This window comes from Engystomops pustulosus, chromosome 2 (genome assembly GCF_040894005.1).
Source record: "Engystomops pustulosus chromosome 2, aEngPut4.maternal, whole genome shotgun sequence".
Classification (NCBI taxonomy): Eukaryota; Metazoa; Chordata; class Amphibia; order Anura; family Leptodactylidae; genus Engystomops; species Engystomops pustulosus.
Genome location: NC_092412.1, coordinates 218,817,036 through 218,835,936, shown reverse-complemented (window position 1 = coordinate 218,835,936; position 18,901 = coordinate 218,817,036). Strand labels below are relative to the sequence as shown.

The 18,901-nt window shown below is 41.1% G+C and overlaps 1 protein-coding gene across 4 annotated transcripts in view; it reads left to right on the top strand.

The window, feature by feature from the left end:
* The first annotated feature begins 205 nt into the window (after positions 1–205).
* Positions 206–18,901, top strand: part of METTL16 (methyltransferase 16, RNA N6-adenosine) — a 57,771-nt gene continuing 39,075 nt past the window's right edge. The window contains exons 1-3 of one of the 4 annotated variants that reach the window (XM_072138191.1): positions 206–346; positions 5,778–5,912; positions 9,229–9,428. In XM_072138191.1, the coding sequence (XP_071994292.1) occupies positions 5,785–5,912; positions 9,229–9,428 (328 nt within the window). In that variant the 5' untranslated portion in view covers positions 206–346; positions 5,778–5,784. Of the gene's footprint in view, positions 367–726; positions 860–4,991; positions 5,133–5,777; positions 5,913–9,228; positions 9,429–18,901 lie in introns of those variants that run through there. The other 3 variants (XM_072138190.1, XM_072138193.1, XM_072138192.1) reach the window with 3 other exon arrangements.

The window sequence follows — 18,901 nt, the reverse complement described above, 5'->3', positions numbered from 1 at the left end:
TAACTTCAGCTGCACAAATAACTTACTACTAATTCTCAGTAAACATGTGCCTCCAGTATATTTGCATTCATATTGAGTGTTACAGGTGAACATGACATATCAGTGTTTATTTTTTATCAACCTTCTTACCACACAGAAGCCAAGGCCACTGTTATATCGCTAAAGTATGGAAAGTATTTGCAGGATGCAGAGTTATAACACTGGATGATGTAACACGAAAAAAAAACGCGCTATGAGCAAGCTTGTCCCAATCGTCACGCCGTCCGGGACCATCTTGTCACGTGACTGAGCCCTCTGCGAGTGTCTAGAGCCGCACGTGAGGCTGGAGAGCAGAGTGCGGAGACTGGTGAGAGCTGTGCGAGTCATGTGAGTGTGGATCGTCTCTCTGGCGGCAGCTGCGATCATGTCGTTATCACGTGGTGGATCTCATGTATAATTACAGTGCGGTACTAAAAGCAACCAATCAGAATCTACCTTACAGTTTGGTACTGATTAATCTGTGATAGCTGCAAGGTGATTGGTTGGCCATGCTAGTTGTAACTTGTATGAAGCTGCCAGTGTCTGCAGTTGTACACAGCTATTACAGGCTGTGCAATCCACAACTACTGTCACCTTAAAGGGGTTGTCCAGAGTTAACCAAAACAAACACACGCCTGCTTTTATCCAAAAACGCCACACCTGACCATGGTTGGAGATTACGCCCAGTTCACACAAGCACCTGGGATTTCTGTCACACACACTGTTTAGATGGTTTATCAGCGTTTAGAACATTTTATTCATGTTATGCAGATGCAGTCTGTGTAACAGAACCTGTTGAATGTAGGTGTGAATATCAGACAATAGAGCATGCTTTTTTAAGGTAATTGGTAAAACCAGTCAAAAACGGATGCATTTTTTAAAGGACTGCTTAAAAATGGCCCAAAAACGGGTTCAAAATGGCACGTGTGCCGTCGGCCTTAAAAGTGTTCTCCCAAGTATTTGAAGGGTATCTACCACCAGGATGAAGTATTGTAACACACTGACATACTGGTGTGTTGACAGCATCTGCTCTTCTTTAACCCCTAGGGGACTCAGCATCTTTTGGCCTAAAGGACGCGGCCCCATTTTTCAAATCTGGCCTGTGTCACTATAAGTGGTTATAGCATGGGAACGCTATGAGATATCCAGGGGATTTTGAGATTGTTTTCTCGTGACACATTGTACTTCAAATTTGTTTAAAAATTTGAATGAAATCTTTTGGGTTTAGTTATGAAAAAAAACAAAATTTGGCAAACATTTTGAAAAATTCTTTATTTTCAACGTTCTAAATTCTCTACTTTTGATGCAGATAGTCAAAGCACCCAAATAAATTCATAACTTGCATTTCACAAATATCTGCTTTATGTTGGCATGGTTTTTTAAGATTCCACATATTTTACTAGAATGTTATGAGGCTCAGAATTTGGGTGCCATTTTTCACATTTTTTGTAAAATCGCCAAAACCCGTACTTAGATGGACCTGCTCAACTTCTAATTGACACTGAGAGGCCTAAATAATAGCGAGACTCGTAAATTACCCCATTGTGGAAACTACACACCTCAACGTATGAAAAACCACTTTTAAGAAGTTTGTTAACCCTTAAGGTGTTTTATAGGGGTTAAAACAAAACGGAGGTGGAGTCTGCAAATTGTAATATTTTTTCACAATACACTCATTTTGGGTGGAAAATTAAACATTTAAAATGGATTAAATTAAAAAAGGCTCCACAAAGTATTTCTCCCGAGTACACGGATACCCCATATGTGCTGGTAACCTGCTGTATGGGCGCACGGCCGGGCATAGAAGGGAAGGAGGCGCCATCCAAATCAGATTTGCTATGTCACATTGTACAGGCTATAATTTTTTTTTTTTTTTTAATGTGGACCTATAGGGGCTTATTTCTTTTGCCACATGAGATGCACTTTTCTGGTATGTAATTTTGGGGCATCTACAGCTAATTGGTGAGATTTAATTAACTCTTTGTTGGTGGAGGAAATGAAAATCATCAATTTTTAGGAAAATTTTTATGTGTTTTTTTTTTGGCCGTTAACCATACCATAAAAATAGTATATTATTTTTATTCTATGGGTCGCCACAATTATGAAAATACTTCATTTATATATATTTTTTATTTTTTACCATTTTTACTGAATAAAAAGTAATTTGGCAAAATTGTTGTTAATTTTAGCATCACCGTCTTTCATATGTATAACTTTTTTATTTTTCACCTCACAAATCTGTTTAAGGGCTTATTTTTTGCAAGAATGATAGCTCATTTTAGTGGTCTTATTTTAGATTGCGTAACTTTTTAAAATCACTTTTTTTAGAGCATTTTTAAAGGGCATTAATAAAAAATCATCTTTTTCACAGAGAGTTTTTTTAGGTTGTTTTTTACGGGGTTCACTTTGCGGATCTAATAACAATTCTGTTTTATTATACAGATTGTTACGGACGCAGGGATACCAAATATGTGGGGGTTTTGTGTATTTTATTCAATTGTACTGAATAAAAACTAATTTGGAGAAAATCCTATTCATTTTAGCATCACCATCTTTTTATATGCATAACTTTTTTATTTTTTGGCTGACAAATCTTGTTAGGGGCTTATTTTTTGCGAGAACAGTTGTTCTTTTTAGTGGGCTTATTTTAGAGTGCATAAAATTTTTAAAATCACTTTTTAGAGCATTTTTTATCGGGTATTAATTAAAAATTATCTTTTTTCGGAACGTTTTTTGCATTTTTTTCCTCCGGCGTTTACCGTACGGGTCCAGTAACAATTCTGTTTTATTATGCAGATTGTTACGGACGCGGCAATACCAAATATGCAGGGTTTTTTTTGTGTTTTTATGTTTTTTATACTTTATTAAGTTTTTTATGGGAAAGTGACATTTTAGGGGCTTATATTTTATGTATTTATTTTTTATTTATTATAATGTGTAGTGTTAACTGTTTTTGCATTTTTTTTACTTATACATACTTGAACTTAAACCAGTGATGCTCTGATCACTGGTTTAAGTTCAATACACTGCTCTACAATACTATTTTATTGTAGAGCAGTGTAAACTGTCTGAGCAAGCTTGCGCATGCTCAGACAGTTTGCAGTCAGACCCGGAAGGGGTCTGGCTGCCATGGAGACCGGGCAGCTCCGGGGCACATGCCAGTCCTCGGAGCTGCCCGGAAGAGGATCGGATCCCCCGGTAAGCGGCACGGGGGATCCGATCCACAGCAGGAACACCCTTACACGCCGCGGTCATGCTTGACAGCGGCGTGTAAGGGGTTAACACCCGCGATCGGAGTCGGCTCCGATCACGGGTGTTACAGCGCGGTGTCAGCTGTGATAGACAGCTGACAGCCGCTGCTTCTGGTACCGGCTCTGTTCGTGAGCCGGTCCCAGAAGCTGGACGTTATACTACGTCCCGGTGCGCTAAACATCTAGCCCCGGGGACGTAGTATAACGTCGTGGTGCGCCTAGGGGTTAAGCTTCATATGCCCTTGTTGTTAAGAAAAAAAAACTTTAAAAATATCCCTCAGGCTCATTTGCATAATGTTGAAAGCCATTAATAAAAAAACACAAGGCATAAGTAGCTAAAAGAAGAGCATATACTTCAAGAGGGGCACACATAAGTATGTAAGTGTGTTTGGCTGACAATCCTTCATCCTAAACAATAAAAAAGGAGTATAAAATACCCTGACCGGAGCTCCCAATGATTCCAATACGGCTGTTGTTCAAAATTCCTTCAAAGATCTTCAATTATGTTCTACCGATGAGGAAAGTTTGGCAACAAGATGTAGGTCACTATTCAGAACGTCCTTAAGGTGCAGTTTTCTCCTTAAACTCACTCAACCGTGTGGTAGCAAAAACTAAAAGAGAAATAGGCACCAAATCGCATAGTACGTTCTTAAAACCTTGGATTTTATTCTTAAAAGTTATACTCACAAGAGTATGTTTAAAATGCGCATAAAACAGTATACAAAACGGGACGCCAGCTCCACTCGCTCGCCCGACCCTGGGTTTCGCCGTTCTCAGCTTCTTCCGGGGCGTGTGCTGACGTCCAATATCAGTCCCGTATTTAAATACTTAATGACCATAGTACATATTACACAAACTTACATGTGAACAGTACATACATGCATAAAAAAATGTCCCGATGACATATTACATAAACTTATATGTGAACAGTACATACATAAATACAAATGCCCCAAATATATATACCAAACAAAATTAGCAGAAGATTTGTAAACCTTGTTCATTCACCTTGCTCCGAGTAATTTGTTTCACCTGTGTGACAGGAGGAGTGCGGCCTCTATATCTCTACACACACCTACTTTTCCTCATGCAGTATCCACCTGTCTTACTATGCCTATATTCTCTCCCACATTGTTTTTTTTTTTTTTTTTTTTTTGTCAAAAAAGTTATGTGGGAGAGAATATAGGCATAGTAAGACAGGTGGATACTGCATGAGGAAAAGTAGGTGTGTGTAGAGATATAGAGGCCGCACTCCTCCTGTCACACAGGTGAAACAAATTACTCGGAGCAAGGTGAATGAACAAGGTTTACAAATCTTCTGCTAATTTTGTTTGGTATATATATTTGGGGCATTTGTATTTATGTATGTACTGTTCACATATAAGTTTATGTAATATGTCATCGGGACATTTTTTTATGCATGTATGTACTGTTCACATGTAAGTTTGTGTAATATGTACTATGGTCATTAAGTATTTAAATACGGGACTGATATTGGACGTCAGCACACGCCCCGGAAGAAGCTAAGAACGGCGAAACCCAGGGTCGGGCGAGCGAGTGGAGCTGGCGTCCCGTTTTGTATACTATTTTATGCGCATTTTAAACATATTCTTGTGAGTATAACTTTTAAGAATAAAATCCAAGGTTTTAAGAACGTACTATGCGATTTGGTGCCTATTTCTCTTTTAGTTTTTGCTACCACACGGTTGAGTGAGTTTAAGGAGAAAACTGCACCTTAAGGACGTTCTGAATAGTGACCTACATCTTGTTGCCAAACTTTCCTCATCGGTAGAACATAATTGAAGATCTTTGAAGGAATTTTGAACAACAGCCGTATTGGAATCATTGGGAGCTCCGGTCAGGGTATTTTATACTCCTTTTTTATTGTTTAAATTGGGACTTGTTGGATCGGTCTCGGACTGTGGAGTTAGCTCCTGGGGTATGGAAGTGTGCTGCACTGTGTTTTTATAATCCTTCATCCTGGTGGTAGATGTCCTTTAACTTAAATCCATATTCACAGGATAGGAGATAACTAGCTGATTGGTGAAGGTCAGACTGCTGGAGCAGTTTTTTTCCTGTCAAGATGGGATGCAGAGTGTACATTATTGAAAAAAGAAAAAGTTCTTTTTTACGTCTTGCCAATTGGATGCAGTGAAAAATTTAGAGGGGTCTGACTACTTTCCGCACCCACTGTATGTGTACATACTGCCCCATTCTCTTCATAGAATCATGCTGCTATTCCAGACCCAGCCCATTGAAAGCAGTCATGTTTTCAAATGTTGGACTACACCTTCAAGGTCAGCTATAAACTTGGAGGAAATTCCTCTGCATTACATTTGTCTGTTGTTACAAATTTTTTCCCCAAAACAGCGTGTACAATGTTCAGGAACAGTTTGTGTATGAGTGTCATGTTGTACATAGCACACTGACCCCAATTTCAGAGTCCACAATCAGATCCACAACCTGCAACCTAATGTATCCAGTGTTTCCATCATTCTGTCATTTCAGATAAGGAATGGCCCTCAATAAATCCATGCACCCACGAAACCGCTACAAGGATAAACCTCCTGACTTTGCCTATTTAGCTTCCAAGTATCCTGAATTTAACCAGCATGTCAACATCAACCTATCGGGAAGAGTCGGGTAGGTGTACATACTGTACTTAGTAGATCTAATGTGATGCCTACTGGAAGAGAATTTATCAGCTTCAAACAATGGAAAGCACTTACTAGATTTGTGCAAAGCTCCAGCCATAGGCCACACATTTAAAGAGGTTTTCTCATTGTTAGAGATTTTTTATCTATGACTTAACCACCCTTATCAGTTGTACAGGTGGCTTTCAAATTAACCCTTTCATAGTTTTCCCGGTACCAGGGGCTTGAACATAAACCCAAGACACACTTCAGTCTCTTAGTGTATGTAAAGATCTTCCCTCCCGTTTATTTCACAGCTGCATATATAAAATGACAGAAAAATTAGCATTGGTGGGCGTGACAAGGAGATAAGGTGCTTGGATGCTATAGGCTTAGTTTGAATGTACTACAACCGCCCTCTAATACATTCTACAAAAAGTTAATTAATTGTGCTCGGTTCTCAGGGACCTTGTACACAGATAAACGGTATTGTTTATATCATCAAAGCTACAAAAAGTACTGAGAATGACTCCAGAAGCTTCTAACTAACCAAAACAAGAGATAAGCAATGCTGAAGAACAAGATATAGAACAAAAGATTGAGGATAGGCTGGATTCTCATTAAACCGGTTACATGAAGTTTGAATCATGACATTAACTGGACAGTGCGTGACCCCTGGCTAATACTTAAAGTGGCAGAGAGTAGTCAAGATGGCGTCCGAAACCAGTGCGATCTCCTTTACACTCATCAAATACAATTGGCCTAGGCCTAGGGGAAGGATCCCCTGTCCCTCCTTGAAATTGGAGCTCAAATCTGTCTTGATGCACTCCACACAGTATCCTTACACAATCAAATACAGGCCCTTATGGAGGAATCCAAGACTCCCATAGCTAAAACTTCAGGAGATGTGGGAGAGTAAGGGGGATCCATACTGTTGAGCGGGTGTTTTCGGGTGGTGTTATTAAGAGTTTTGAACAGCAGCGCAATGAGTTTCAAATGACACATAGTATGTTTTGTAGTTATCTTCAATTGTGGCATGCCCCGGATGCGCAGAGTCGCAATACCCTGCTGTGTATTAATACCCCGTTGTGTATAAATACCCTAATTTCTCCATAGGCTAGCGGTGGTGTTATCTCACTAATATACAAACAGCTGTTTAGTGCCTACCATAAAATATTCCTGCTGACCATTCGCTTCAGGTAGGAGGCTGGCTTGGGGCCCCTGTCCTATGAGCAGTGGACATCTTTCTTAGCTTAGACACCAGATCTATCTCTTATTGAGAAGCAGAGGCTCTCCCAGCTATTTCTGTCTCATAGGACCCCAACATGGCTGCATAGGGTGGGGATACGGAGTTCAGACTGTTGCCCATGATGTGATCAACCAAATGCATATGTTGTGGGAATCTTCCTGTTTGGTCACCTTCTAGAGGGAGGTATTATACCTTATTAAGACTGTGTGTAATATAGAGCACCCCACTACTCCTGCAATATGTGCTCTGGGTTTGATTGACTTGGTATCAGATGACAGTGGTGTGAAACTGGGCATAGCCTGAATGTTGTATCACGCAAAGAAAACTTGTTGCATACCACTGGATGCAGGCTGCCCCTCCTGGATATAAAGAATACATAAAAAAGATGAATGAGGTTATTAGGTTGGAGAGGGGAGTGTATTTGAAAGGAGGGCGGAAAGGCGGTTTGAGCAAATATGAGGGTCCTGGCTTTTTCGCCAGGTTTACCATATGTATATTTGCATAGAAATCGATGGCTCCGGTCCCTAGAAAAAAAATTTGGGCGCAGCTGGTCCCCGAATACAAAAAAGTTGGGGACCACTGCCCTAATTTGTACATTCTCTGTATTTTTCTTACTCCAAATACCTATTACTTCTGTACAATTCTCTATGGGGGTGGAGGGGGGTTCTATTGTGTGTTTTTAAAAAAAAAAAAAAAACAAACACTTGGTCCCTCTTTTGTGATCACAGGGGGCAGAATTCTGGGACCTCTGGCAATAGGTAGGACAGAGGACACAAATCTCCATGAGTTACCCTATAGGCAGAAGAGCTGGGATCCACAATCCTAGTTGATCGATTTATATATTTTTTTCCCAGGACAGCTTACAGGTCATCCGATGCTAGAGGTTGTAGTCAGACACTTATTTACTATCCTGTGGGAATGATAAAACCTGTATCTGTAATGATAAAACCCCTTTAAGACAGGGCTGCATGGTGGCTGAGTGAGTAGCACTTCTGCCTTGCAGCGGCGGAGTCTTGGGTTAAAGTCCCACCCAGGTCAACATCTGCAAAGAGTTTGTATGTTCTCTCGGTGTTTGTGTGGGTTTCCTCCGGGTCCTCCAGTTTCTTCCCACACTCCAAAACATACTGGTAAGTTGATAAGATTGTGGGCCAATGGCAAACTCTGTGCAGCGCTGTGTAATCTGTGTGCTCTATATAAATAAAGAATTATTATTTAAGAGTAGGGCATCACAACGTCTGTGGAGGTAACATGTGATGTCTCCCTTCTGCAAAGATTTACAAATGTCCAGGGATCTAATACTGGAGTCCCCCAATCCCTCCAATATTCTTCCCTAATTGATTGGTAGGAAGCAAAGTTCTGAAGTCTCTTTATTCAACTGGTTCCAGACAATTCCTCTAAAATCACCATCCTTTGGATCGTGGTCCTTGCACCAAAGCAGGTTTTACAATGTTTCCCACACATTTATATTCCAGGATTGTAAGGGCTCGTTCACATGGCCGTCTCGGGGACTTACATGCGGCCCTCATAGACGGCAATAGCAGCACGGCGCAGATACGGTGCCACACGGTGTACACCGATCCGGGCCGCACACCGCAAAGAGATAGAGCATGCTCTATCTTTCGGCGTGTGTGCGGCCTTGTGCCGCTATTCTCTATGGAGGGAGTAGGGGTCACCTCCTCATCTCCAGCACACGGCGGTATGCCTGCACGGCGAGCATACCGCTTGTGAATGTACCCTAACTTGTGTGAGATCTCTTCACCCCCTCACCCCCCATAGAAACTTTTGAAGTGTTTAAACAGAAGCTGCTACAACCTTGATGAGACGATGTTCCATGCTCATTAAAGAGATCTCACGCATAAGTGATCCAAGACCAGCTACAACCCTGGAATATTAATGCACTTGTCACAATTGTCTGAAACTTAGAATTGTAATTATACATCAGTAGTGATTACTTTGCCTCTTCTTTTCTTTTTGTTTGTACTGTATTTTATGCATTTTTATGCTCATGTACAGCATTTTATTGGACCTTTTTGTGTAGTGTCAAGAGTAACTTCTTTATTCAATTTTTAAAACCTAGCTTGAACTTCAAAGACCCTGAAGCTGTCCGTGCATTGACCTGCACCCTACTTAAGGAGGACTTTGGTTTGACCATCGATATACCCTTGGAGAGACTCATTCCCACAGTGCCATTAAGGTTAAATTATATTCACTGGGTCGAAGATCTGATCAATTTCCATGATTCTGACAAAACCACAGCTCGGCGAGGGATTGACATAGGTAAGACGGTAGGCAGATTAAAAAATGGGTAAATTGTACTGATTTACAATAGTATGACCTTTGCCAGGAACTTGAGTGTTCTCCTTTTTTGGGGGTTTGCTCATTATTCCTGAGAATGGATCTTATGCCCTATCACTAGTGACTCTCATTCATGTCCCTTCCTGCTGTGCTGTCTGCACTACTGAGTTACTGATGCTTCTTCTTGCTCACCATCTGCTGCCAGAAAGAAAACTGCAGATCTATTGTTGAGTCGACAATTATTGTAACTCCTCTAATGATGATTAGCTGCCCCAGTGTGTTTGCAGGATCAGAATATGTTGGAATGCAAATTTTCAGATTGTATTTGTAGATTAAGCTTTAAAGGGGACCTGTCGCCATAAAAATACAATGTAATTTATAGATAGTATGTTATAGAGCAGAAGGAGCTGAATAAATTGATATAGATCAATTGATCGGTTTGTGGAAAAAATTCAGTACAACTTGTCATTTATTTATAATTGCTTTTTCTATGCTTGGGTACAGTGGATACATCAAGGAGGAGATCTGATACGTGACTGACAGCTCTCCAACTATGACATTCACAGAGAACTGTCAATCACTGATGCTGCCCCCCCCCCAGACTCATCTGCCGTTACAAAGCATAAAGAATGAACTAAAGTTATACTAAATCTTTTCCTGTAAAACTATAAATTAATATAATTGTCTCCTTCTGTTCTGTAACGTTCTACCTGCAGAGTATACTGCGGTTTCATGGAGTAAGGTTCCCTTAACCCATTAAGGACCTCGCCCTTTTTAATTTTTTTTATTTTTCAATTCCCAGAATCCAAAAACTATAACTTTTTTTTTTTACACGTAAAGAGCGCTGTGAGGGCTTGTTTTCTACGTAACAAATTGCACTTCAAAGTAATGGTATGTATTAATCTATGGCATGCACTAGGAAACGGGGAAAAAAAATTCAGTTTAGTCCTGGAAATAACACAATTGCACAAAGCTATTTTTTCAGACTGAACTCGTTCATTGCTGCTTGCAGTGAGTGTTTGCTGCAATATGAAGCAAACCCACGTCTGTATTATGAGATCTTGCCCTGTGGGCCCTATTCATACATCCTTAAGTGGTTTAAAGGATTTTCTGATACAGCGCTGGGACGGGTGAGTGTGGCCAGCCGTCTTGGCCGTCCAAAAGCTGGTCTGAGCGCAGTTTGTTTACAGAGGCATGGCACATTTCTGTTTTTTATATGTCTCGGACAACCCCTTTAAACAACAAGAGCTTTATTTTATTTAATTTTTTTTATTTTCAAAAGCTTTATTGACTTAATTTCAAGCATAAATTACATCTCATAATTAAAACATCTTTACATTGATAACGTTTTTATGCACATTTCACAAAATAATTCTGCGTATACCAATCCACCCATTCTGGATTTGTTCAAATTCATCTGTGCAAATTGTAACTCATTACCTCTCACCCTCCTCCCACCCCCCTCAGTACCGATAGAAGACAAAGAGGAAAAAAAAAATTAAAAAACCTACTTAAGAGAGGGGAGAAAGAGAATTTACCCCCATATTCCCCAAATATAACTCCACTTTTCCCTTCCCCTCCTTCCCTGTCTGTGAAACCATACCTTCTCATATTGCCTAATCCTATCCACCAAATTCAACCAGTGTTCCTTAGTTGGGGGTTCTGCGGTACCCCATTTCTGGGCTACACAAACCCTTCCCAGATGTAACACCCTTTGGACCAGTTGTTGTTTTGCTCAATCTAATTCTACCCCTTCCAGATCTCCCAAAATAACATTCGTCAGTGTAAATCTAACATCTATCCTTAGAACTGCTGTCATATGGGTGCAGATTTCATCCCAGAAGGTTTGGATAATTGGCCAGTACCAGATAACATGAAGAAAATTTGCCTCTGTGTTGGAACATCTCAGGCACTTACTGTCCGCTCTGAGTTACCTTTTCGATTGGTCTGATGGCGTATAATAAATCATATGAATAATACTGAACTGTATAAGTCTATGATTCCATCCTATTGAGCAACTCTTCAGATTCCTATGCACTCACTCCCAGCTGACCGTTGTGTTCCCCTCTATCGCCCTTTCCCATTTTATACAAGAGTGATGTTTACCAATAAGTGACACCCCTTTCACTATTTGTTTATAAACCTTAGAAATTATATTCCTAGTGTTTCCTTTATTATTCACTACCATATCTAAACACTCATGTGCCACCACCCTCAAACCTATCCCCTTTTTTTTTTTGAAAGTTGCAAGTGCATGCGCAACTTGGCCATATCTCAAAAAGTCCCCTTTTTTTAAGTGATATACTCCTTCAAAATATGAGAAGGGTCTAATCTCCCCCTCAGACAAAAATTGTGATACATATTTAACCCCTAACCTTTTCCAAAACCCGGAATCCGGGATACTAAATAACTCTTTTATCTGATCATTTTCCCATAATGGTGTTTTTTCCAAAAAACGTGAATATTCAACATTTTCTTTACCTCTATCCAACATTTAAATAGTAACTTAGGTAATTCCTTCTGCTTAAACTCTTCTTTGCCCAAGATGCCACTCTCTAACATCTCCACTACTGAATCCTTTGAAAACTGTGCATCCTTTAACACCCCCAAAATTGCCTGATTACCTTCCCATCTTACTAATCTACTAATTTGTGATGCAATAAAATAACCCTTAAAGAATGGGACTCCCAATCCCCCTTCCTCCAGGGGGCGATATAGGTGACATATCTTCATGCGAACTTGTCCCCATAAAACAGGGGTAGGGAACCTAAGGCTCGGGAGCCAGATGTGGCTCTTTTGTTGGGTGCATCTGGCTCTCAGTCAGATCTTTAATAAATAGTGATGGCTGCTGTGTGTCTTAGACTGATCACTGGACACAGGCAGCAATATTACCGCTGCCTACGTCCTTTGTACGACCCAGGTGCCATTGTCTAAGTCTGGGTCAAAGAGAAGAGTGTGGGAGTGATGAGGAACTGGCTGCAGAGAGCGCTGGTAAGTGAATATTCTTTTTTTTTTTTTTTCTGTGGCTACCTATCTACTGGGGGTATGTGCTGGGACTACCTATGTACTGGTCTGGGGTCACAATGGGAGGTCAACCCTTGGGAAGGAAACACTGTGGAAAGCTTCCTCATAGGCATGAAGCACTAAGATCCGACAGGCAATGCTGGAAACCGCCGGTCTTTATAGTAACCCGGGAAGTGGGCAGCGCCAAACAGAGGCGCACCGGCCCTTTAAATCTGCGAGTGCCGGCGCGCACGCGCTGGTCAGCCGGGACGGGAGCCGGAAAGTGGTGAGTTGAGTGAGCTCGGAAAGGGGAACCCCCACGGAGAGGGGCACGAGACCTAGATTGCAGGGGCACCCGTGACAATGGGGTTACCTATCTACTTGGGGACATGTGCATATTGTACGGCTCTTACGGAATAACATTTTAAAATATGTGGCGTTCATGGCTCTCTCAGCCAAAAAGGTTCCTGACCCCTGCCATAAAAGATCATTCAGCATTGCCTCGATGACCTTAAACATCGACTCATCTATCCAGACTGGACTAGCTGAAAGAACAAATAAGATTTGTGGGAGGAGGGTCATCTTGATAAGACCGATTTTATCTGCTCTTGATAACGGTAATTTATCCCAGCAGTGCATTCTTTCTCTTATAGCCTTCAATAGTGGCAACAAATTAATTTCCTCAAACCTATCCAATTCTTTAGCAACTTGTATACCAAAATATCTGAAACTCTCCTCACAGATAGAGATCTCATAGTCTGCTAGCCCCCTTTTAACCTTCGAGTCCAGAGGGAGCAATTGTGACTTTGCCCAATTTATTTGAAGTCCTGACCATTCCTCATATTCTTCTATCACTCTAGGAAATGCAGATACGCCATCTTGTAAGTACAGGATCAAATCATCCGCGTATAAACACAGCTTATCCTCCTTACCCCCACATCCCCCTCCCATTATTCGCTGATCGTCCCTTAGTAAAATTGCTAGTGGTTCAATATATAAAGCGTATAATAACGGAGATAGGGGGCACCCCTGCCTTGTCCCTCTAGTTAATGTGAAAGGCTCAGAGCGGACCCCATTTATCACCACCCTTGCAACAGGGACAGTGTATAGTTCCTGTACCCAACCTATAAAGGCTGGCCCAAACCCGAATTGCCTCAGAACTTCCCAAAGGAAGCTCCACTCCACTCTTTCAAACGCCTTTACCGCGTCTAAAGACAGGATGGAGCGGAGCCCCCCCTCACCCATCTCTATCGCAGAAAACAGTCTGTGTATACAATTATTTAATTTCCTTCCAGGGATAAACCAGTTTTGATCAACATGTATAATGGAGGCGATTACCCTCTGTAGCCTATTTGCTAGTAATTTCGCTATGATCTTCACGTCCGTGTTTAAAAGTGAAATGGGCCTATATGAACCCATTTCTAGCTTATCCTTATCTTTTTTTTAAATCAAAACGATATCCGCCTCCATCATGGAATCAGGCAATCTACCATTGATTTTAGATTCATTCAGAACCTCCAATAATAAGGGCAAGGGCTCTTCTCAGATTCCCGGAGAGGAATCTTTTGTGCATCCTATTGCTGTCTCTCTCAATTCCTCAATTGTTATTGGGGCATCTAGCATTTGTATCTGTCCCTCGTCTAACTTGGGAAATTTAATTTTCCCCAGAAAATCTCCAGCGGACCGTCTAGTTGGTTCTAAGCTAGACTTAAAGAGTTCCTCATAAAAGATTTTAAATTGTTCTTTTTCTATTGCCCCCGGGGCACTTCTGATAGCCGCAATATATCCATTGTTTCTGGAGGCACACACCATCTGAGCTAAGATTTTCCCCGCTTTCCCCCCTTCCGAGAAGAACTTTTGATCACGGAAGAACATTTTATGTTGAGCCTTAATTGTCAAAAACTCTGCATATTAATTTTTAGCATACTCTAACCGCCTCTTATTAACATTGTCCAACCAATCTCCCAATTCCTGTTCAGCTAATTTGTATTGTTTATACATCTTCTGCTCCTGTTGACTATATTTACGTCTAATTGTACCGATGGAAGCGAAAATTCTATTGGTCTGTGTGTATACCCCCCCCCCCTTTTTTTTCGCTAGAGGTCTTTGGGGAGATTTTGAAGTTTAGGGAGGGGAAGGAGGATTTTCAATTGATCATAATGGGGGATCATAATGCAACCTTTGAGGGTTTGGACCGTGTTAACATGGAAGGGAAGCGGGATAATCGGCCAGGAACTGCAGTCTCTAAACTTGCCCTTTTCTGTGAGGAATTCAATTTAATGGATGTTTGGCGATCTAAACACGGAGCTAAAAAAAAGTGTTTTCCTGCCATAATAAGACACATAATACGCTATCTAGGATAGATCACTGTTTGGTAAGCCCCTCTTTAGTTTCTAGCATCAGCAGAATAAGGTATGAACCAATCGTAATTTCTGATCACGGTCCGGTGGTGGTAACTATGGGCAAAGTGGAAACTAAGAATCGTAATTTTAGATTAAATTCACATTGGCTTTCTATTCTAGGAGATAATCCGGATGTAAAAAGGCTGGTGGTCGAGTTTTGGAAAGGAAATATAAGAACAACAGGCCTATCAGAAGTATGGGATACACTCAAAGCTTATTTGAGGGGGATATCTAAGAAGGAGATAGGGGAAATTAGATTTAACAAGAGCTTTATTTAATTTAAATAAATGTGAGGAGCACATAGAGCTGCAGATTAATTTGCATAATCTTGCCGTCCTTCCTGCTGAACAAAGTGTGAAAGGTAGCATTTGGCAACAAAATCCACCGCGCAAGGACGTGTGGTCCCCTTTAGCAAAAAGCAGCCATGTGTGACAGTCATGCAGGTTGTGCGTCTGTGGCGGGCGCCTGTTTATGTGTCTCCCATGTCTCATCCCATTTGTCGTGTCAGAACTGCTGTGTCACCACATCGACTGTGTCTGCGAATAAATTAATGAATCGCTGTCTCCAAAAAAAAAAAAATAACTGAGGGCACAATTACCAATTCTGATATCATTGATCTGTGCTGGGAAAGCAGAAATGCACAGTTCGAAAGCAAGGTCACTGCAAGGATGCACACAGCGTATTTTATTTATTGAGTATTTTTCCGCACTTCTTGTATATATTATGTATAGTTTTATCCTTTTGTAGAAGTTATACCACAAATCCAGAACCCCTTTATCTTGGGTACAGTACAGGCAGTCCCCGGGTTACGTACAAGATAGGGTCTGGAGGTTTGTTCTTAAGTTGAATTTGTATGTAAGTCGAAACTGTATACTTTATAATTGTAGATCCAGACCAAAAAGTTTTTGGGCCCAGGGACAATTAGAGTTTAAACATTTTTTGCTCCAATGGGACCAAGGATTATCAATAAAGCTTCATTACAGACACCTTACAGCTGATTATTGCAGCCTGGGAATATAGTAAAGCATTCAGAAAGCTTCACCAGAGGTCAGAGGGGTCTGTCTGTAACTATGGGTTGTCTGTAAGTCGGGTGTCCTTAAGTAGGGGACCGCCTGTATAGTGGAAAGCAATGTTCTTTTTTGTCCAGGCTTTGCATGTATGTTTAGTCTTGATCATAGGACAATATATTTAATTTCATTTAAAAAATGATCATTTTTACTATTTGCAGAAATAGTACATTTTGTTTTTTTGGGGTTTTTTTGTATCTGGTTTTTACATTTGTTCCTGCTTTATTGATTTAGATCAATTTACTCGTCTTTCCTAGGAATTTGATGTGTTAGAATCCCCTGTGATACTCCTTATTTTTGTTTCATGGCTGAGGTCTCCACATAATCCATCTGGCATCAGATTCCTTGCTTCTCCTGCTCGTCTACTTCATTTGGCTCCCTGCCCGCTGCTTCCCACAGCTATTCCTTGCAGGATAGAAATTAAACCGAATGTCAATGTGTGATGAGACTTGACGGGGGTACCACAGCTTACAGACGGCTGCTACCCCCACCCTCCCATGTCTACATCACTAATGGAGCTGGAGCACAAGTTTCCCCTTATAATTCAGCATCATGTAATTGGAATTAATTTGGTTTATCATTTATTTCACTTTTGAGGTACATTAATATTATTGCTTTTCATACTTCCAGTCCTTCCAGTGCTTTGTGACTCTTTGTGGACAGTTCTGGGTATAATGATATAAGATTATATTTCAAGTCGAAGTTAAAATTTAGATGACTGCGAATAAACGAACCATTCCCTCTCGAGCTTTACCCCCTTCGTAACTGCCTTATGTCTATATGAATCCTATTTGCACTTGTCCCATGCAGATATCCCATTTATTCACCTTGAGCCAATCTCCCATTTTAACTTCTTAAGGACCAGGCCCTTTTTCGTTTTTGCGATTTCATTTTTCTCTCCCCACCTTTAAAATAAAATCTGTCAGTTTTTTTTCCCCCATGTAAAGAGCTGTGTTTGGGCTTGTTTTCTGCTTAACAAATTGCACTTCTTAGTGACTGCATTTATTATTCCATGCCGTGTACTGGGAAGCGAAAAAAAATTCTGAATACAGTGAAAATGATGAAAAAATGCATCTGCGCCATTTTCTTGTGGGCTTGGATTTTACAGCTTTCACTCAGCGTCCCAAATGACATGTCTACTTTGTTCTTTGGGTCGGTACAATCACATGGATACTACATTTGTATAGGTTTTATAATGTTTTCATACATTTACAAAAATTAAAACCACCTTTACAAAAAATAAAATTCTTCATTTTGCCATGTTCTGGCGCCAATAACTTTTTCATATTTCAGTGGACAGCGCTGCGGGAGGTGTAATTTTTTTGCAACTTTTGTTGACATTTTTAATGCTATCATTTTGAGGACTGTATGACCTTTTGATCACTTTTTATAGAATTTTTTATATTTTTTAAAAATGGCAAAAAAGTGGCACTTTCGACTTTGGGCGCTATTTTCCGTTACAGGGTTAAACGCTGGGAAAAATCATCATCAAATCACATTTTGGGACACGATGATACCGAACATGATTCTATCTGCTGGCTATTAGAGATCATTACACATGGCAAGCCTACGAGTCTCAATGAGCCATGGCAACCAAACGCTGCCCTGCAATGTCGCCAATGTGGATGGTAAATTAGGTGCCACGGTCGTATCCGACCACGGCACTTAAAAGGTTAGGGCCGCAAGATCGGTGCCAGCACCGACCACGGCAGGAACAGGTGGGCATCAGCTGTATTATACAGCCGACACCCGCTGTGTATGGAGGGAGCTCAGCTTTTGACCTCTCTTCATACACCCTTTGCAACACGAGGACGATATAGTTCGTCCTGGGTCGCGATGGTGTTAAACAGTCATATATCCTGAACTGTGGCACCTAGAAACATAATTCTGGTGCCCTATTAATCTTCCCTTTAAAGGGGTATTCCCACAAAGACAAGATTCTTAAATATACACAGAATATGACATTCTCTAATTCAATGTTATTATATAATTCCAACCTGTCTGTATCAGTCCTGGTGTTTACAATTTCAGTTGCCCCGGTATTGGACTGTAAATAATCTGATTATGGTCAGGCATGGCATATTCTGCTCATGAATAGCTTCTCCTATCTGCACACTTCAGTGCACTCTTCCCCCAGCCCCTCCCCCCTTCATTGCAAGACGACCTCACACAGACACTTCCTGTCAGCAAGCAGCAGTGTGCAGAGTAGTAATGGGAAGTCTGTCTTTTTATAGTGAGCTGGATCATTAGGCTCTGCTGACTCTTCTGGCTCTTGAATGGCTCCCTATGTAATCATCCTATGTGGATGATAGAGAAGTGTTTAAAGGCAGCCAGCCGCCTATACCCATTCCACTTTTAACCGAACTGTTTGGCTTAAAAGGGGTGTAGTCACATTATAGGGGTGGGGCTAATTGAGTCACTGGCTCTCACTTGCTCTATAAGCTACAGGCAAGATAAGATCTTTAGCCAGGGGAGGTAGGCCCCCTGTGTGTTTTATAGATCAGATGTAGCAGAGCTAACAGTGTTTGTTATAATACAGATGTAGCAAAGCTGAAAGTGTCATGTGTTGTAAGCATCTCATGGATCTCATCTCTGATCTGTCTCCTCTATCTTTTTTGTGTCAGATTCTAGTAGAATGTTCAGAAGCTAAATAAAAGTGTAGGTAAACCTGGACCCTCCTAATCTAAGCACATTGTCAGCACAGAGGGATCATGCAGTGTCTGTTTAGAGAGTCCCACCCAGGAACAATTATGCCAAATGCATGCAGAGATTTATCAGGCTTTGTACGCCAGAAAACAAGAAAGCCCTGTGCCAGCCTACTTTGTCACCGCCTGTGTCACTTCACAGCCCATTGGTATAGTGGTAGGGCAGTTGTGGCGAACCTATGGCACGGGTGCCAGAGGTGGCACTCGGAGCCTTTTCTGTGGGCACCCAGGCCATCACTAGAGAGGACTCCAGTTATTTTCCTGCAGACCCAAACAGC